This window comes from Sciurus carolinensis, chromosome 1 (assembly GCF_902686445.1).
Source record: "Sciurus carolinensis chromosome 1, mSciCar1.2, whole genome shotgun sequence".
In the NCBI taxonomy this organism is placed as follows: domain Eukaryota; kingdom Metazoa; phylum Chordata; class Mammalia; order Rodentia; family Sciuridae; genus Sciurus; species Sciurus carolinensis.
Window position 1 is genome coordinate 143,530,360 of NC_062213.1, and position 22,705 is coordinate 143,553,064.

Consider the following 22,705-nt stretch of genomic DNA (forward strand, 5'->3'; position numbering starts at 1 on the left):
AGCCCTTTCAGTGAGAGTAAGGTTGAACTCAGTGGTATGTCACAACTCATGCAATCTTAAACTTTCTTAACCCATTTTGTCCCATTGACCCAGATGTGCAACACCCATTAAAAACTTGAATACAGGGGCTGGGGAGATAGCTCAGTCGGTAGAGTGCTTGCCTTGCAAGCACAAGGCCCTTGGTTCGATCCCCAGCACCCAAAAAAAAAACCAAAAAAAACTTGAATACAGTATATATGATATAAAATTCTATAATAATAATATAATTTTATAATTGCAATGTAATAATATTAATATTATATATAAGCTCTAGATTATGATTTCTAACCTATTTTAATGTACTCGTGTCAATTTTGTTGAAACATTTGCAGGACTGAAAACTTGAGACTTAATGGGTTAATTCCATAAGCCTGTAATAATTTTCTTCCAGTATCTCTCCAATTCATATTTTGCACATGGAAATTGTAACTCAAAATTTTACCTTTCAAGTGAATATACTTTACACTCTGTATTCAGATTCATCTACATCAAGATTTAGATGTAAATTTATCTGGGACTGTTTTTCTCTAAAGATAGTATGTACAAAGGGAAGCCTACAGTTCATGATCATTTTCAGATTTGTGGAAATCAGACAATAGCAGTCTTAATGTGGTCTAATGATGTATAATGGGCTTAGTGTGGCCTGAATTCAGTATCTGTGTATTTGTATGGATTACTTAGAGAAATATTTTTGTTTGTTCAATTTTTTATGTTTAAATGTTTCATATAATTTTTGTTTTATAAGAATTCCACTAAGCATATGAATTTGATTGATAGGCAATGTTGCAGTCGCATTTTTACATTATAAAAGTATTGGCCCCTTGCTTTCATCATCTGACAACTTCTTATTGGAACCTCAAAATTCTGATAATTCTGAAGAGGAGGAAAGAGTCATATCTTCAGTAATTTCTGTCTCAGTTAGCTCAAATCCACCCAAGTTGTATGAACTGGGAAAAATAACATTTACATTAAGTCACATAAAGGTAAGTTGTTTTTTTGGAATTGTTATGATGGTGATCGGTCAGAGAAATGCTTTTTTCATTGTTGTGATGTCACTTTAATGCATGTGACATTTACAGATTAAAAATATGGATTTAAAATTAAGGGAGTAAAGTGTTTTCAGCTCCCTTTTCTATAAAATATTTTTATAGTGCTCTTTGAAGTTTCTGGTCAATACCAAAGAATTTACATATTTGGTTCTCTAAAATTAAGTTATATTTTAGTTTTATTTTTTAAGTACACTATTTATTTTAGAAGTTTCCATGCCTTCAAGAAATGAATTATGAGAAAGTATCACAGTTGAAGATATAAATGCACTTGTTTAAGAAGTGAGGTCCTTAGTTTATAATTGTCACTTTGACTTCTTAAAATTTCTTTACCTTTTTATCTCCTTCATCCAAACCTCAGTAACTCCTCTCCATTTTAAGCTTCTAAAAATGGGTCTTATCCATTAACTTTCATCTGTGGAAGATTCAGATTGAGTTCTCTTACACATTTTCCCCTATGATATACACCCTTCCTGGGTCACCCATCGTCCCATGCTTACCTCCAGTTTTTCAGTAAAATCAGCTTTCAATGTCTGTAGTGTTATAACTGGGCATGGGTTATTTGCAGATGAAGCATGAGACCGAACCTTTTCCTATAAATTAATTGATGCTGGTTTGCTTGTACTTCTGTATATCCATTACTAATTTGTTCTCAAACTTTATGATGGTACCATATACCTTTGAAAACATATGATTATCTGTCAGCTGTTTTGATGTCTTGGAAACCTTCTGTAAACTTGCTGTCTGTATGGTCTATGCTATGGCTGCTGTGCCACTATGAGCCTGAGTATCCTTTCACTGTCACCCGAGAAAACCATTCCCTCTCTCCTGCATCAGTTTCTCTGTTTCCACAAGCCAATGTCATCCTTTTTCTTGGTTTATTTGTGTATTTTGTTAGCATATTCTCTGGTGATTGCTTGAGAAAAAAAGCATAAGAGGTCACTTTCTAAGTCCTTGCATTATCTGGTTATATATCTCATAGAGATGTAGCTATGATGTATCAATGAGTATGTATGTGTATATATATATATATATATATATATATATAAAATACTGTATATATACATATATCAAATACTGTGGATATATATATCAATGAGTATTGGATATATATATATATATATATATCATATCTTAGTTCTCTTAATCCTGAAACTGAGCTACTGCCTTACACAGGAAAGGAAATCTGATAGGTTTTGATATACCAAATATATCATGTAATATATCAATATACCATCTATATCTGCATCTCTATGAGATATCTTAGATATATAATGTATATATCATCTATAGCTGCATCTCTCTCTATACTATCTATCTATATTTTATGTTTATACTTCACCCTTATATCTCCTAGATAATATGTTGCTTGATATGGGGTTATGAATTGTAAATGATTTTTCTCAGAATTTTCTAGACCCTGCTCATGTCTTCAAGGCTAACCTGGAGAAGTAGAATGCAATTAATACTTTGATTAAAATTTGTGATCTTTTACATGTCCTCTTTCTCTGTCTCTGTTTTTCAGTGTCTGTCTGTCTGTCTCTCTCTCTCTCTAAAGACTTCTCAAAAAAGAGTCTCTCTAAGACTTCTCAAATCTTATAATTATTCTCAGTATTCCAAAATCTTTGAACTGGACTTTAGTATGGGTCTTTCTTCATTAATTATAGTAGGAATTTTTGAGAGTCTGTATAGTCTGAAAGTGTTTGGGCATCAGTTCTAGGAAATTTTCTGGTATTATTTCTTTGCTAATTTCTCCTTCTTCTTGTTCAGTATCTCTGTTCTCTTTTTCTCTTCCTCTTCTTCATTATTAGATTTTCCAGTCAAGCTTCTAATTTTAAAAAAATTATTTCACGTTTTTTATTTCTTTTTTATCCTAATGTTTTTTAGTTTGCCTTTGTACATAATTTTCATGAAAAAGTTTTACTCTTTTTCTTGGGGGGTGAGGGTACCAGGGATTGAATTCAGGGGCACTTCACTGAGCCACATCCCTAGCCCTATTTTGTATTTTATGTAGAGACAGGGCCTCACTGAGTTACTTAGCACCTCGCTTTTGCCGTAGATAGCTTTGAATTCACAATTCTCCTGTCTCAGCCTCCTGAGCTGCTGGAATTACAGGCATGCGCCACCATGCCCAGCTGTCTTACTCTTTTAACCTTAATTTTGTTTAATGAACGTAGTATCTCATCTGTTAGATACTTTTCATGTATTTTTTAACTATTTTTCTGCAGCCTGCATTGTCTTCCTCCTGATTTACTGTTTGGCTGGTTAGCCTTGGTCCTCCCTCTTTTGTGTTAAAGGTTGTTTTCTGATGCCTGGTGGTTCTTGTCCATCCATCACATTTAACACTGAGGCAGGGCATGCTCTGTTAGGCTTGTGGCAGTGATGTGCTTCACCAGAGATTTTCATGCGACAGGTTCCTGGCTTTGGCATTGGAAGATCTTAAAGTTCAGTAACCAAAAGCCAATTTCTCCTGAGCCTATCAGTTTTCCTTTCCTGCATAAGGGCAGTAGCTTAGCTTCAAGGATTAAGAGAACTAAGAAAATGTGGTGGGGGTGTGGAGGTCCAGTGTGTAAACAGACCTCACTTGATCACTCTTTTCCTGAATTACATCCATGCTTTCAGTTGACTTTGGACCTCCAGTCCTAGAATCCCTCTGATTCCCCTGGGATTGTACCCTTCCAGTCCATTAGACAAAGGCTTTCAATTTTGTCCATGTAGCTTGATCTCCTAGAAACCTACTAGTCAGCTCTTCAGTTGAGCTCCATCCTTGTCTTCTCAGACTCACCCCAAATCCAGACTGTGTCTGTGCTCCAATTGTCGCCTACAAGTTGTATTTTGTTTATATCACATTAAAGTGATCATCTCGTTATATTAAAACCAGTTGAATGTCTTTCATCCTTGAAGGGCAGAAGTTTTATCTTTTTTAACTGAGAAGCTTGGTTCCTTGAACAGAGACACACATTGACACTCAAGCCATATTTTCTTTAATAAATAATTGTCTGAAGTTTTGAGTTTGAGTCTGTTCCTTCCATAACAATGATTAGTCGTAAGTATATCTTGTGATATTTCTTGACCTCAGCACAGCATCTGCTTCACAGAGTTCATCCAAGGGTCATATTAAACAAAATACAGAGAAAGTACCTAGTAAATTGTAACTGGTACACAATTATAAAGTATTTATTTACACAAATTCCACATCCTATTAGTAAATTATTGAAAATTATAGGTCATTAGACATAGTATTATGATTCCTTCACATTAAAAGTAAGACAAAGAGAATTCTGCTATTTATTGAACAACTAACTATTCCATTGTTTATGTGATTAAGCTCATCTAATCTCTGATCTCATCAGCACTATTCTTTCTCTTACTCATGGTGCTGTACCTTAACTGGCTTCTGGATGCTTCTGGAAAGCTCCAATCATCTCATTTAAGGGACTTTCTATTTTCCCCTTCAACTGTGTGGAACCTTCTATTCCCCAATCTGCAGGACTCACGTCTCCTCCATTGAATTATCTGCTTAGACATCACCTCTGAGGAAAAGCCTTCTCACACCACCTTCCATTCCATTTTTCTCTTTCCCAGATTTACTTTGCACATATAATAATTTCATTCCCAACTAGGATATAAGGTCAATGGTACAAATATTTTTATCTGTTTTGTTCAATGTTGTATTTTGAGTACATGGATAAATGGCAAACATTCAGTAAGTAATAAATGTATTTTTTAATAAATATACATATGATAGTTCATACATTGATTTAAAGAACTTATCTATGATCTAGTTTAATAATATAAATTATCACAACTCTGTGATGTAAGATTGATAAAACAGCATTGTTGCAAGATGAATTTCAATTCTTCCATACAGCAATTACCTTCATTTATTAGAATTTGTTTTATGTTTTATTTTCTAGACATTATTTTAATTTATCAATGCTATTTTAAATATGATTAAAGCAATATCATGTAACTTTTCCTCTTTTTTTCCATCAGTAAAATGTTTCTTTTTCAGATCACAGATAAGTATAGAACTCAGTGTGCCTTTTGGAACTATTCACCTGATACCATGAATGGCAGCTGGTCTTTGGAGGGCTGTGAGCTGACCTACTCAAATGAGACCCACACCTCATGCCGTTGTAACCACCTGACACACTTTGCGATTTTGATGTCTTCTGGTTCTTCGATTGTAAGACAATTTCCCACTGTATATTTTTGAATCTGACTCTGTTTCTTTGTCTGCTTTTATTCCATACCATTCAAAAGAATAATTAATTTTATATGTTTTTCTTGGATATAAGTAACATGTAATTATAAAACCAAAAATATTACTTTCTTTTAGTCTCTTTCTCCTTGCCTTAGAAGACATATCTAGTTTGAATTTTAGATTATTTCTAATCTATGATTTATCTAATATATAATATCTAGTAGATTACATATTAAGTGAAACATCCATCTACAAATTCTTAGTATTTTATGCCATTTGAACATTTTAATGATTCATGGAATCTAATAATCTTTATCTTAGTATTGAAAGTTTATTTTTAACAGTGACAAAGTATCCTCAAATTTTTGGTATTTAGTCAAAAATAATACTTAACTAATATCATGGTTTTAGCAATGTAGAATCCTATAAGATTTTCAAACATGAATGCATAGTTTCAGAAAGTGTATTTTACTTTAGTAACATTTTACTTACATAATTATTTTATATTTTGTTATTTTATATGTTTGCATATCTTTATTAGATTTTAGATTTATATCTAATTCACACTTAGAATTCATTATTAAGTTTATAAAATGGCCCAATAAGCCTGCCTAAAGTAATGTCAATCTTCAAAATTATTTTTTCAGGGTGTTAATTAAGCAAAGAAGTCTCTTCTGTATACAAATACTTATCTAATTAGAATAAAACATTTCCTATTTCAGAGTATCTGAACTATACTATTTTGGTCTTCTACATATTCAGCTCTTCTTATTATAACTTTATTTAATGTGTTTTAGATGAATCACTGCATAGAAATAAGACTTGGACTTACCATTGATAAATCCATTTAAATTAACCATTTCCCATTACAATAATGAATTGTCTTTCCAATATCATGAAACTAATGATGATAATATTATTAAACCACATACTAATAAACACTATGTTTAGGGGTGAAAAATCACAAAGTACTGTTGAAGTGCTACGTGATTTATATCACATTGTTCTGAATATCAAGCATTTTCAAAATTTTTCTCATCTAAATGCACAGTTGTATTTTTACATTTTATGAACATTTTGAATAATGGTTCACCAAAAAAGGAAGTTCATTACATGTTATAATTCCTTTGACAGGTTACTGAGTTATTCTTTTAACAGCTTTATTATTATTTCCCCTTAGGGTATTAAAGATTATAATATTCTTACAAGGATCACTCAACTAGGAATAATTATTTCACTGATTTGTCTTGCCATATGCATTTTTACCTTCTGGTTCTTCAGTGAGATTCAAAGCACCAGGACAACCATTCACAAAAATCTCTGCTGTAGCCTATTCCTTGCAGAACTTGTTTTTCTTGTTGGAATCAATACAAATACTAATAAGGTAAGTAGATTTACCTACTCTCTATTTTCATTTTCAATTTTTCTGCTTTCTTAAATATTTATGTCATAGAAATATGAGTTACAATTAAGGGTTTAATGGGACAAACATACTGTATAAATTTTTCTTAAGTTGTTCTTTCCTAAGTTTGATAACACTAACATGTCTAAACAACTTACTTGATTGAGCCCATTAAGCAAAATGTCCCTCATTATGTTGAATTATTCAGACAAATTAAAATATCTCAACAAACTAAAGAAAGTTCTGGGGCTGGGGTTGTGGCTCAGTGGTAGAGCACTTGCCTGGCATGCATGAGATACTGGGTTTGATCCTCAGCACCTCATAAATAAATAAATAAACTAAAGATATTGTGTCCATCTACAACTAAAAAAAGTTTAAAAAAAAAAGAAAGTTTTGTGTGTAGATGGATATTCAAGACCAAGGAGAGAGAGAATTGGATAAAAAGTTTACCTTAGGATCAGACAATGTAAAAGCAGCTAGACTTTGTAAGATGAAATATGATCAATTGGTTCTACCTATTCTCTATACTTAACTAATACCTCTTTCCAGTGACTATTGATGTAGAGTCTTATCGAATAGTTTCATATGATGTTAATCTAGGTCCTCCTAGAAGTAGACACTAACATGGGATCATATATGCAATAAATTTTTTAGTGGAAGTGACTATGAGAGAAAATGGACCACACAGGCTTGGAGAACAGCAGAGCACCATGCAGGTCTGAGCTGAGTGAAAGGAAGGAAAAACAGGAGTTGAAGGAAAGAAGAAAAACAGGAGTGGGTGGAAAGCTTACACAGCAGTTCTAAAGAAGTTCAGCACAGTTGCCAAGGAGTCCTTACTGGGATCCTTGAATCAGAGTCCAAGGAATCCTCGTCTCTCAGGAACAGGGACATGGTAGTAGCCCAGCTCTGCGGGTGACTGGCTGGCAGTAGCTGGTGGGAAGTGTGAACATGGCAATGGATTCCCTACAGCAGTAGCTGGAACCCTAAGTCTCTGCACTCCTTGCAGTTGGAGATTACAGAAGTGAGTTGTCATGATCACACAATGGCAGAGTACCTCTAGAATTCCATTTCCCTTAGAAATATCTCAAGAACTGAAACTATCAATCAGCTATCAAGGTTTTCTTCTGGAAAGTGGGTGTCCAGCGTATCCATTTTAAATACTATGCACTAGATTGTAAACTCCTAACCTGATTTTTGTTTGTTTGTTTGTTTTGTAACATCATTAGGACATCTCTCAATTTTATACACCTCCCACCATTCCCCAATGCCAATTTCCTCTTTCGGTTGACTCCCGAAGTCTTTTCTCCAAATCTGCTCCTCATAGTGTTTATTACAAATATTTTCTTTGTTTTGTTTGAGCATGAATAAAATAAAGGAGGGGATGTGTCCAAAGCAGAAATAAACTGAAATATACTCATTATGATACCACAGTTTACATGTGAAAAATCCACAATTTTCTACATAATGTAAATGTACAAAGAATGTCTTTACATGAAGTCAATAACTTAGCTCTATCACAGGATTGGTTAATGCCTTCTATTGATGAAGCACAGTTCTAAATCAGCTAGAAGTAGCACATCTAAAAACTGACATGACAGGAGTATTTTAATGTCATAGATCATTTATAGTGGCATAATTTATGGAGAAATTCAAGATTTTATCTTATGATAATTTTAAGGCAAATGTTGCTTATGGTTTCTTTCTTTTATTTCTAGCTCTTCTGTTCAATCATTGCTGGGCTGCTTCATTACTTCTTCTTAGCCGCCTTTGCATGGATGTGTATTGAAGGCATACACCTCTATCTCATTGTTGTGGGAGTTATCTACAACAAGGGATTTTTGCACAAGAATTTTTACATCTTTGGCTATCTCAGCCCAGCTGTAGTGGTTGGATTTTCAGCAGCATTAGGATATAGATATTATGGCACCACCAAAGTGTAAGTTAATTTCTTAAGCATTTGAAACACACTTCTGAATGTATTTTGCATATCTTTGAAAATGTTGCTTGGTAAAGTATAGAAAAACATATTTATGGATTTTACTGGTTTTTTTTTTTTTTTCAGATGTTGGCTTAGCACAGAAAACAACTTTATTTGGAGTTTTATAGGACCAGCATGTCTAATCATTCTTGTACGTATATATAAAATTGTTATTAAAATTCAAAAAATCTATGATTAAAGGGTGCTTAAAATTCCCAGCAATCAGATACTGTATTTTTAAGAAGAATTTTGAACACTATACAGTGTATGATTTATTAATATTTTACATATATTGCATTGCAAGTGAGAAAAATATATGTCTTATAAATTCCAAGCAATTATAATTCATTCGCTCCTTTTGGTGGAGGATTGATTTTTGTATAACATAGGAAAAAGCATTTTTACTTATCAGGAGCCTCTTGGCATACTTCAATACTGAGAGTGTGCCAACCAGCTGATAATCTGGTATTGCAGATGTTTACGTTATTTAATCTTTTATCGATGATCGGTCATCTTTGAAGATTAGACTGTCATCTTTATAGTTTTATCATCTTTATGTACCCTGTCATCATAAAGTGATTTTAAACTAAATTGCAAAGTCAGAGACAGGAACCCACTATTTCTCAGAAGCAGACAAGTCATATATTGATAGTCCTATTTCAGCAAGGAAGAGGGCCTTTTAATTCTTATTGAAGGTGGTTTCAAACCTACAAATTTGGCAGGTATTATATGTTCCATTCTAAATAAAGACATTTTTATATGTCTCGAGAGCATTTCTAAGTGCTGAAAGTTTTCAACAACCGTTCTGAATATAATAGTCTGACAATGAATCCGAGAGGTCTGACAAGACTCTAGAATGGAATGAATTGTCAGTAGGAGAATTGTGACAATATTTTGGACAACTTTGTTCTATGTTTTAACCAAAAGCTAGCCATCATTTTAATTTCCTTTTCCTGTTTTATTCTTCTTTCTGAGTCTTTTATGGTTGCACTGGAGCTGCTAAGTGGAGAAAGACTTGAAATGCAAAGCAGAGAATTTTCATCAAGCTTTATTTTATAATGGTGTGGATAAAATCAAGTGCATTCAGAAATTATACTTCCTAATCATCACAGAAAATTGTTTCTAATTCTCACAATTAATCTAGTAATATTTTAAACCACTGGGTAGATTTCAGCTAAAACAATTTGGACTAATTCATTATAACTGCAGTATTTTCAGTTCACAGAAGAATACAGACTGAATAGCATCCCATTCTCCTAGCTCCATTGGAGGTTCTGATATGAGTATTTTGTGTGAAGACATATTACAGATATTCTAACTTTATTGATTCTTTCTCTTCAGAGTGGACTATCTCTGACATTGTTTGGTATCAGTGAAAGTTCAGTGAAACAATGATTCTTAGAGATTAGGTGAAAAATAGTAGGCTAAAAATTATGCTAAAAACAGGAAAAATGGGAGCATGTTTCTCTAAAATAAGAAAAGGAAAGTGCTCTCTAAAATCAATTTTTACCATTACAAACATGAAAAGATAACTTTGGATTATCTTATAGTAAGGTACTCAGGCTTCAGCTGGGCTTATCTAAAAATGAGTCCTGTAAACTTTCTAGAAGTTTAAATGGACATCATCACACTGTTGCAGCCTGGAATTAATGAATCAATTTGTCTTTTGTACAGTTTTGGTATGATAATCATCCCCAGGTTAACCAGAAGGTCAGGATACTTAAGAAATGGGCGAGGCACCTCAGTTTTACTCTAAACCTAAATATTACTTTTATTTGTAGTATTTTTATAATAGCAGAAACTCTTATCGAATAAAAATGAATTAATTAACTAATAATATCCATTTAGTACCAGTGCTGGCATATTATTTACAGGTATATAATGTGATGTTAAGAGAATTTTTCCTCTTGTCTTAGGATAGTTTCTAGTCCAAAGTAAAGTAAATAAGATTGGTCACCAAATATTTTTGGCCCTACATTTCCCATGGGTCTTACTAAGAGTCAGCAGGAATAGCTGTAATCCAATAAGAAGAATGGCGAGAGGGGTCTCAAGAGCTGATGGCCCGGAGTGAGGTGTCCTTGGTTTTGAGGGACTGCAATGTCTTCTATAGGAAGCTTTTCTTCTCCTCCCCAGTGAAAATGGTGCTCCCAATCTCCTGAAGATAAGGTGGGGAGGGGCACTCCAAAATGTTGCAGGAAATGAATATGAAATGGTAAAAGAAAAATGATCATCCTGATCCCCAATTGCTGGTAGGACTGTAGAACTTCCATGTCTCTCTGATATATTAGAACAGAGTAGGGAGAGCAGATTTTGGAAGGAGTTTGACATGTGTCTCCTGATTTGAGACCAAATGTGAACATAGAAACTAACACCTGCTTTTGTCTAGAGTTTCCCTTTGGCTGCATGCTTACTAGAGGATGCTCACAACAGCAGGAAAGGAAAGAGATATCATATGGTGGGCCTAGGAGTAAATTATGGGAAACACAAAATTTCAGCTCTTCTGCATGCACAGAAAAGTTGGAAAAGTGAAAAGGAGTCACAGGCCTGCCCAGATTAAACGAAGTGATACATAGCTAAGGGAAGGGGTTGAATGGAGACATGGCTGCCTCCCTCTGAAGAATAGAAGGGACTAAGATGGAAATGAAATACTATGAATGCCACTAAAGGATATCACTACCTAAGTGGAGACCATCTTATAAGCCAAGAGTATTGGCAGGAATGAGAACCAAATTAAATTAAAGTGATGTCATAAAGTTTCCCCATCACTGCCAGGTGACCAGACCTTTCTAACCCCAAGAGGAGAAGAGATGAGTCTGGACCATGGAAAAAATTATACTAAAACCAATCATGCTTAAATATCCTAACTGGTTGGTGTATCTGCGTGGATACAAACCACATGTCCTCCCAAGTCCTGGAATGGAAAAAGAAGTGAAGATGAGATTTTCTTTTTCATCTAGAATTGCTAAAAGCAAGGGCATGTAGATTTATGGCAGTGCCTAGGCGGGGGAAAGAAAACTTAGCTTGTATATTATAAAACAGTACTTCACTAAGTAAAAATTCCTTTTTAAAGTGGGTTCACATGTTCAAAATAGATCACTAAATCACCATCATATGTTTGGGAATATTCTGGTAGGTAAAGATGACGAGACAGATAACTTAAGTTCACATGTTAACTGGATGCCCTGAATATAATGGACATAACCAAGAAAATTTAAGAATTATCCCAATCTTCTAGAGTATCAGTGAGAGAGCAAGACAAAAAACAAATGAAAAAGAACAACACATAATTAAACATAAGTGATATTGGTGAGATATGGGAGCCATCAGTAGCAGTCACCATAAGCATTCAACAAAGCTTCAACAGTTGGAAGACCTTGTTTATGGGTGTGAGAAGGAGCAGATTCTACTTTATAAAAAGGATGAACAGAGGAGTCAAAGGGTGAACTTAAGTTCCTATCAAGTAACCCTGTAAGCTTGTCAGATCCCTTCTGAGGGAGAGCAAAGGGCAGAGAAGAAACAGCATTGAAAACCAGACCATACCTGACATAAACTGAAGTGTCATTGCTACTCTATTATTAGCAGAATTCAAGAATTGCCTTTCATAGATGCATCACTCCTGAATCTTGGTTGTCATTGCTTATCAAATTTTTACCCCTGTACATTAACTCATGTATTTCTTCTCCTCCACTTCTATCTTCTTGCCTTTGTTTCCTTAAATGTCTAGTGTTAATAACAGTAATGAGTTCTTTTAATTTTCATTTTATTGAGTATCCACTACTTTTGAAACACATAGTTAATACTTTAATTCTCAATCTCCCTAAATCACCTAAATTTTTATTATGCCATTTGTTATTTAAAGAAACAGTTCTTTTGATTCAAGATATTAAGTGATTGGCCTAAAACTGTTAGTCTAAAAGTAAATGTTCACATTAAAGCTTGAAACTCTTCCTTAATCAGAACTCACCTTTCATTTTATATCACCTCTTTTGCAATCACATTCCGGTTTATCCTTCTGCTACCATTTTTTCTCATTTCAAGTCAAACTATGCAGAATATTGCCTCAAAATCAATTCAGATAATGGGATATTAATTTTAAGCCATAGTATGTCCACGGTCAGTATCTAAACATCTCTGTGTATTAATATATTCAATTGTTTAAACACCTCAATGAGAGCTGTTATGTGTGTTGTATTTATGTGTGATTTAATTTAATTCAAAGAAGAAGAAATAGAGGAATAGAGTGATTACCTAACTTGCCCAGCAGTTAGTAAGATCTCTAACCAGAACTTCTTCTTTGGATTTGAATTCATTGTCTGCCTTCTTAATTCCAGGGCTACTAGTTCCCCTTTGCCTATAGTTCAATGCCATAGGCTAGTGTATAAAGTTCACCGTAGCCTGTATATTCTCAGTCTTATTTCACAGTGCATATATTCACACCACAAACCCTCCAAGAATTTTATCCTTGTTAGAATACCTCCTGTCCCTTGAATATTTTCTTGATTCCTTGCACTCAGTAATTATGCCACCTATGCAAAGCTCTTCTTCCTGAAATCTTATTATTAATTACTTCACAGAGTTATGGAAACCTTCTCAGACTTGTAACTAATCTCTTTTTCCAACATGCTCCCACAGAAATTTGATTCTAACTCTATATAGTGCTTTTAATGCTTTGTTTTGTAGCACATGTTAATTTTCTCTGTGCATTATAGTACTTTTGGGTCACTTTAGAATATAGAGATAACTAGTAAGTCCTCAGTAATTATTTGTATATTTTAATGAATCCATTAATAAAATCATAGTAATATATGAAACAGCAAGAAGACCATGTGATCTGAAGCTATTTGTCCACTTTGTGCCCTGCTTCCTAATATGTAAATGAAGATAATGTCAGCCCAATACAACAAAAAACTGGTAAAAGCAAAAAGAAATTTTTTAAAAGGCATTCATTCTTTAACAATTAAAAATGGAAAATGCACAGTGATTTGAAGGACAAACTTATCACTCTTGTAGTCTTACCTTTAGTACTTAAAAATTAAATGAAAAGACAAATTTTAACACCGAAATTGTCATAGCCAAAAAATTATATGCAATGGAATGTGTGCATGATTGAATATAGAATGTGTGTATGTTCAGATCTTGACTTTTAAAATATTGGTGAATATGTGACAGCATTTAATTATAGAAAGATGCAATTATAATATATGTGCCTATTACTATATAGAATTTGTTAAGTCTCAAGTATAGTCTGCCAGGAAAAATTAACTAAAATAAAGCAAAGAAAAGCAATAGAAACTTAATGTAACTAAAATGCATTTATTTTATAGAACAAAGACAAAACATACATGAACCTTCAATTTTAAATAGATAATTACTGGCAACATTTTATGACTTTAAATGAGGGACAAGATTTCTTTTATAGTTTTGTCTAAACAAGGCTGGAAAGATTTGTACTCCAGAGAAGAAATCGCTATAGCAATCTCTTTCATTTTTTCATGGACTTCTTGCATTTCATCTATAGTGTAAGGACCAGGTACCTTAAATGGTATTTGCTTGTTTGTAAGAATGGAGCCTGGGGTATGCCTGATTTGGGATTATAATATAAAAACCCTTTGAGACAACATATAAATGAGTAAAAACAAATTAGTTCAGCACTGGTGGCTTTTTCTACCCCCAGGTATGTTGTTTCAAACAAATATTCAAGATTTTAATCCACTCTGATAAGTGTTAGCTACTTAGCTATTTGAACAGCAACATTTTCTGCATTGATCATATGAAAGTACTTCCTCAGGTGTTGACTCATTAATATTAAGGATCTCTTAAATTCTGAAAAATGAACCAGTGACCCATTGATTCTATCTATGAATCACTACATTTAAAATTTAAGATTGTAACTCTACATGAAAAGACCTTTCTATGCTTTTGAAGGAGTGAGCTGTACAAGAAAGAGACTTCTAAATCTTTGTGCAGCAAGCTGCAGACTGAAGATAATTTCTATAATTTTTCTTCAATATTTTTAATCTTTAATGCTGAATTCTTTTAACAAAAACTACATAAGCTATTAGATTTAAGTACACAAATATAAAAAAGAGTTTGTAAAAATAATTTAACTTTTAAATAGAAATTGAACTTTCCCATAGATATGTTCGGTATTGAAAAATAGAATTTGCCTGATTGAAGCAAATACTAATTAAGCTATATCCAAATAAGGCATTTCTTTAAAAAAAAAAGTCAGCTTTCATTAGCATTTAAATCAAACTCTTATAATTGAGTGTTGCTATATACTTTTTTAAAGATTTGCTCAGAACTTCCCTCAGTTGTTGTGGTGGTTTTCTCAATAATTGCTCTATGTCTACAATGTCTTCATTCTCTTTCCCTAGGAGATACCTGCTGAAATCTACTAAGAAATGAATTCCTATGTAATGCTTGTAAGACAGGCCATGTCTATGTAGATATTTGTTGTGTGATATATTCTCTTTATATTTTTAGTTGCACAAATTTTCCAAAATTGAAAGAAATGTAGATAATACAAAATTGTATAAAAACTGTGCATGCCATCTTACACTAGTCTGACTAACTACTCCTTCTTCATATATATGCTACACCTTTTCAATTCTTGGCTCTGCATGTGTGTATACATTTGACCCCCAAATTCAAACCAGCTAATATGTTGTATGTAATGTACAATATATCATAATGATCTTTCCTCATTAGAATCTATCATTTTACCATTTTGTTATTGCTATGAATGTGCAATGATATTTAACCACTTCCCTAAAGATGAATTTTTAATTTGTTTCCAATGTTTCCTTATTACAAATAACATTGCACAGATAATCCTTGTTCCAATACCATTGCATATGTACATTAAATATAATTGTGAGGAAGTGCTTCTTAGAAGCAGAAATACAAGTATGTAGAGATTTTAAAGTTTACAAATTGTCTTTCAAAACAATTTCTTCAATAGGTTTTTCCACCAAAGGTAGAAAAACCTTTTTCTACCTCTTTTTCTGACATTTTTGCCAATACTAGATTTTATCTACTGTGGTGTCCTAATGGCTTAGTAGAAAAATACAAATCACTAGAAAGGACAATAGACTAGGATTTCATAAGAGTGATACAGTTGACACATTGGAGCAAACCTTTGTCGTGGAGGCTGTCCTGCTCAGTGTAGGGCACTCAGCAGAATCTCTGGCCTGCATTCACTAGATTCCAGTGGCACCACCACCTAGGTGTGGCAACTAAAAACAATTCCAAACACAGCCACGTGTACCCTGGAGCACAATATCTCTCTGCATCGGAACCAGTAGTCTAGACTTGGAGGTTAAGTACCTCAAGTAGGAGTGTAAAATATGAATGCAAAATGCATTCTTCCACAAACAACACAAACCTAAGAAAAATTACTATATTTGGAATCTGGACACTAAACTTTAGATGATCACATTAAAGTGCTACTAGAAACATTGCTGTAATTTTAAATATTGTGGATAGCAGCATCAATATTTCACTTTAATGTCATCACACTTTTTAGGTGCATCTTTCAGTGACCTGTTTAAGGCACTTTAATTCTCTAACCTTTCCCCATATTTTATGATTATAATACGCATTTCAATGTCTATAACATTTCTCTACTTCTTATTTTTTTGTATTATTCTGACCTCCTTGGAAAAATAGCTAGAAGTTTTTTTTAAAAAATGAAATAGATTGGAGTTTTTACAAAACAACAATAATTAATTACATTGGTAGTTTTTGATATGCTCTCATATATGGCAATTACATTCTTCCTGTAAATACCCTCAAAGATAGATAGTATCCTTGGGACCAGTAGAAAATTTCACAAGAATTGAATAACCTCATAGATATTAGAGATTAGATATTAGATAGTAGAGATTCAAAATATTTTTAAAAATATAAATAACTATTAGAAATAACTAGTACTTTCTTATAAAAGTAGTTTTATGGTGGAAGATGTTACAAAATGACAATGAAAGGGAAACACTGGATGACAAAAGAGTACGACAGTCAGTCATTAGAAGTATTTCTCCCATTCTGCTTGCATAATCTTTTAATCTTTACAAAACCTTTTAATATATCTCAGTTAATCCTCCCTGAGTTTCTGTAATACAATAAAATAAAAATAGTAACAGCATTTAGTAAATGATAATGCTTTACTAGATTTTCACACTATGTACTATAATCTTGACTTATCTGTTTATAAGTACCTAGAGGGACTCTGCTATTTATAATTTAAAGAACAAATTCCTTGAAAAGTACTGATCACACTAAAGCAAATTATGTACATTATTGTACAGCTAACAGATAAAGCCTTCAAGCATCTGTTCACTAAAAATTTATAGAAACACTTAAACTTGACTGATGTGCTGATCATCAGTAGGGGATCATTTGATCATCCTGAGTGTAACACAGTGCACTTGCAGCATTGAACCCTTCTTTGAATCAGTCTTTATTAGCACTTGCAGAACTTTTGTTCCACATATTCTAATACCAAATAAAATAAAACAAAACAAAAATCATGCCTCCTTATGGTAACTGATAAAAAAAAAAAAAAAGCTCAAGTTGTTTGATTTTACTTACAGCTTATAGTCGTTAAATGTGTAATTCACACTTATATGGGCAACAGCTACCACTATGCCTGTACTGTATTCTATGTAGGCAGAAAATAAGGCTCAGTGTGCTGAAGCAATGCACTCAGGACCACCCAACCACTGAGCAGCAGAAGCCAGTTCAGGGGTTCAGAGCTCACATTCTGCACTCTTTCCTCGCTAGATGTCCTTTCAGCTCTCCTTACACACAAATTTGAAGGGAGTAGATTGTTAGGTTTATGGAAACCTTGTTCCTGCCTCCTGGTTTCCATGAATAGCTTCAGGATGAATTGTGTGAGAACTGAAAACTCAGATCTTAAAAATATTATTCATAAACTAGGCACAGTGGCACAACCTATAATCCCAGAGACTCTGGAGGCTCAGGCAGGAGGTTTGCAAGTTTGAGACCACTCTGGCTAACTTAGTGAGACCCCATATCAGAATTAAAAAGAACTGCGAATGTAGCTCAGTGGTAGAGCACCATGGGTTCAATTCCCAGTAATTAATATATCTGTATATATACAAATAGATATAGATATAGATATAAACTTTAAATTCTTAAAGCAAAATAAAATACTTTTCATTTTATTGAAAATGGAGGAAATAATTTCTAATATAAATATTTCTGTCTGCATTTAGTATTGCTTTACTTAAAGAATATCCAATAATTAAACAAACTATCCTCCCTACAATTCCATATGCATCAGAATACAAATCAGTACTTGTAGTCTAGGTATTTATGTGCTCTTTTGATTGATATTCATCAATAAGTAATTTTCAATCCATCTAATTATTCAAATTCCATTTTGTATTTTTTCTCATAGAGAACATCTGAAAGATCAATTAGTACTTCACCCATTTTTCATTGTCCTTCATTTTGTACTTCTAATTTGAAGATCTACTTTCTTTGAGGAAAAAAATGTGTTCTATTAGATTCTTTAAAAAGACTGTATGAGGTTCTGTAACAGTAACCCTATTAATAAAGACATAATTAAATGCAAGCCTGGATAGTGTATACAGAAAATACCTGCAAAATTAGGTATTACTCTTTGGATATTTTATAGGTCAAAGATTTTATTAACTATTAATGCCCTCACTAAGGCTGTGTTAGAAATTGAGTGGATACAAATAAAGGAGACACCTTGCTCCTAAAAAGTATATCAAGGTGACATATATAAACACCTCTAAGGTAACATATTAGTAAGCTTGAATTCATGTTTCAAAAAAGCACATCTGATCATCTTTTCACCCTGCCCTTGTATATATCTTTCTTGACTTAGCCTTGTTCTTGGGATCAAGTCTATAACCCTTAATATGTTTATGGTGAGAGCAAGCTTATTAGCTTATTTATCTTCAAAATGTGGACCTTTTGAGAATGAAAGTGACTGATAAACCACTTCAAGTTGGTTTTATTATATTTGGACCCATAAAACACCTTTTCCAAAATTTATTTTCAAAACTAGGTTTGTTGTTTTTTTTTTACAAAATAAAAATTGCTTGTAACCAGAACATAATATGGCTTACAGTAACAACCATTTGAATCTTTCTTCACCGCGTGCAATGCACAAAGGAGGTATCTGTCCCCAATTAACATGTGTAAGTGTATTTGAATGGGAGGAAAGGCTTATCCTTATGTCTGCACAGCATCACAAAGGAGAGGTTGAACATTGCTCATTATCTTTCATGATTAACCACATGTGGAAGTCAGAATGATCACTACATGTGTGACTGGTATTTTAAGGTGATAGTTACAGGTCCAGTAAAACTATATCACACAATAATACTGATCCAACTGTTGAATAGAAATGTAAATATTATTGAACTCTTCAAATATTCAACACAATTTAGAAGAACATAATTCTAGATGAATGTGATAACTGATGCTTGTTGAAAACTCATACTATGTACTATTTCAAGTACTTTATATTAATTGTGTAATTTAATACACAATTAATAAACCTAATAGATAAGTATTAATATTACCCATGCTTTACACACCAGGAAAGCAAAACAAAAAAGAGTTCTAAATTGTCCAGTTAGTTTCAGAGTTGGAATTTGAATCCATGTGTGTGGCTCTAGAAACCAATTATTCTAGTAATTTTGAAGGTATGAATTTTGCTTTCTTAAAATTGTCATATTCTATAAAACAGTGGTCTCTATACTTATTCAATTAATAACCCATCAGTAAAAAGTATATATTTTAATAAGTGTATTTTTACTTCTTGAAAAATTGTGTACATTTGCTAGTTTATACATATTACCTCCTATTACATATAATATGTACATTATAAAACACTCAAAAATATAAATTTAAAGAATGAAAAGTGAAATAACAGTATTTAGCATATTTAAATATGATCTTCACTAAGATATTAGCATTTCACTTTTAAGAACACAAGAAATAAAAGCAAGAATCAATAACTGGCATAGATTCAAACTAAAAAGCTTTCTCTCAGCAAAGGAAACTATCAGCAATGTGAAGAGAGAGCCTACAGAGTGGGAGAAAATATTTGCCACGCATACTTCAGATACAGCACTAATTTCCAGAATATATAAAGAACTCAAAAAACTCTACACCAAGAATATAAATAACCCAATCAACAAAAGGGCTAAAGAAATGAACAGACACTTCACAGAAGAAGATCTACAATCAACAGATATATGAAAAAATGTTCAACATCTCTAGTAATAAGAGAAATGCAAATCAAAACTACCCTAAGATTCCATCTCACCCCAATTAGAATGGTGATTATCAAGAATACATGCAACAATAGGTGTTGGCGAGGATGTGGGGAAAAAGGTACACTCATACATTGCTGGTGGGGCTGCAAATTAGTGCAGCCACTCTGGAAAGCAGTGTGGAGATTCCTTAGAAAACTTGGAATGGAAACACCATTTGACCCAGCTATCCCACTCCTTGGCCATACCCAAAGGACTTAAAATCAGCATACTACAGAGACATGGTCACTTTTAAAATAAAGTATTTATTGCACATTAAATACAGCAGTCCAAAGGTGTAGATGTAAGTTCACTTTGTTTTCCACTTGGTTTTAATGACTATCAGAGCTGCAAACTCACAAAGATGGATTACATCCAGCTTCCATGTTACCGTGTGGCAGGTTGACTCACTGAGTTCTCTGTCCTAATACCCATCCCTTCAGTGACACTTTCCTTTGCTCTTTAAAAGGAAAGTATTTCCTGAAAGAGACATACATTTAAATTTGTAAAAGAACGCTTGCATTTGGCATCATACTGCTTTCCATGTATGGCTTCAGTTAACTTCATCACGAAGAACAGAGCTTCTCTTAAAAAGTGTGTTATATTTTAAACTCTCACTATAGCCAGGAAATGTTAAGAGATACTTCTAAACATTTAGCACTGGCTTGAGAGAAATTATGTACTGAACTGTTTTGCATGCTTTTAAATATGACCGAAAACTGGATGTAAATCCATACTTTGAAGTCTTAACAAATTGAATGTTTACATAACTTGCTATGAAATCTGAGTCGACTGTCATGGACTTTAACCTGGCTGACTGGCACGGACTTGTTACATGGACTTGCAACCTAGTCATCAAGTAGTTCACTCCAGAAGTAGGAAAAACATCAGTTTTGACATTTTCTTACTTGTATATTTTTTATTACTCTTAATTGTAACCCGCAGTGCACTTGGAGACATCTTAAGACTGTCCATTTTATAAGAGTTACTTTATTAAAACTACATAATGTGATCTCAAAATCCCCTTAACAAGTAGACATGCAGTATGATGCAAAGGGCTAGAAGGCAGCACGGGGGGGCAAACCTCACTACCATGAACCACAGATGTCCTTCGGAATGGCTCATCTGCCTACATGACAAAGAGAAACTGACGCACCAGTGTCATTCATAGGTTATGTATTTTCCCCCTGCAAAAATATCAGCCGGAGTTCTGAAATGTTCTTCATTTAGTTTATCTTGGCATCCCACCATGGAGATCAGTGGCATGAATCTAAAAACAATACTTGGACTTTACCACAGGGACAGTCTTGTTGTTCACCAGAATAGGATAAAGTATCACATGCTCAGATCCTTTCACAATAGGGAGCCATGAGGACCAGCAGTAGAGGACTGCTGGCATGGTATATTGGGTCATCCATGGCTAGCTACACTTCAGCCTTGGTATATTGACCAAGTTGAGTGAATGTGAGCCAATGCCAAATGGAAAACCCTATTGCTACTCTTTAGTAGTTACTCTTCTCCTTTTAACTGTTTCTAAAATTAAGTAACTGTTAGCCACTCATAAACAAACACCTACGTAATTAAATTCTTGAGGTTTTGGATGTCAGTTAAGCTTCTCCTCACTGGCTCTTCATCTATAGTTTGATAGTTCATTATAAAGTGCTCAGGAATATAGACTCTATACTGTTAGTTATGAATTTTGGTTCTGCTACTGCCTAATTATAACCTTGGACAAGTCCTTTAACCTCTCTTTGCCCCTTTTGCCATATATGTGAAACAAATATAATAACAACATTGACAACACTAATGGTAGTGGTAGTATAAGAAGAATAATAAATATTAGTGCTCAAAAATATTTTTGACAGTTTCTTGTGTCTCAGTGTTACAGTAGTTTATAAGTACATGCATAAAGTACATTATCCCAAAACAACTATATATCCTTTTGTTCTCCCCAGCAGACAGTGCCTGATGGGAGAACGTTGCTGTCTTCTAAAGGGTAAATCTCAAGGGATCATTGCAGTGTGGTGAAAAGTGTAATATCCCAGAGTGATCTATTAAGGACCTTCTTCTCTTGTGATATTTATAACCCTTTTGAATACATCTATTTTATTTTCATATTGTGTCAAATATTTCAACATACTTCCAGTTACTCAGTATTTTTTTCTTATGATTATAGACAGTGCTCCCATTTTTCTGCAGTTATTCCCTCCTAGATGGGGTAATCTCAGCAGAGGAATATCATTTAGCTCTGGATATTTCCAAGGCTAATTCTGAGCCATGTAAGTGCTATGAGGCTCATGATGTTGAGAGAGAGACACTTCCTAGCAGTATTGTGCAGATACATGTGGGGGAAGAACTTATTCCTGGTTCTTCACAATTCTGTCAATACATCAAGAAATTCCACAGCCTCAATTTATCTGAACTTTATGAAATTTATACTAATGCCATTTTACACCCAAACTTTGTAAATTTTATTTCTAATCACTACTCTGTTAACAAAAGGTATTTGGCTAGTGTCAGTTCAATTCTTTGCTTCCTGGCCCAGCTCCACCATGTACACCAAGGGGAGAGAGTTCTGCCAAGTCAAGCATAGTCTTTACTGGACTTGATTTTTTCATGTGTCCTTTCATCTGTTGAACGATTGTAGAATATTTTATCAGTCTTAGCATATACATGTATATTTAGGTTTCACAACAATTGAATCATCTGAAAAAT

At 33.6% G+C, this 22,705-nt stretch overlaps 1 protein-coding gene across 2 annotated transcripts in view; it reads left to right on the forward strand.

Moving 5' to 3' along the window:
* The window catches only part of Adgrl4 (adhesion G protein-coupled receptor L4), a 118,746-nt gene that overhangs the window by 85,024 nt on the left and 11,017 nt on the right, over positions 1 to 22,705 (forward strand). For both annotated transcript variants that reach the window (XM_047526466.1, XM_047526474.1), the window contains exons 11-15: positions 817 to 1,022; positions 5,101 to 5,274; positions 6,473 to 6,676; positions 8,410 to 8,630; positions 8,757 to 8,823. In XM_047526466.1, the coding sequence (XP_047382422.1) occupies positions 817 to 1,022; positions 5,101 to 5,274; positions 6,473 to 6,676; positions 8,410 to 8,630; positions 8,757 to 8,823 (872 nt within the window). The remainder of the gene's footprint in view (positions 1 to 816; positions 1,023 to 5,100; positions 5,275 to 6,472; positions 6,677 to 8,409; positions 8,631 to 8,756; positions 8,824 to 22,705) is intronic.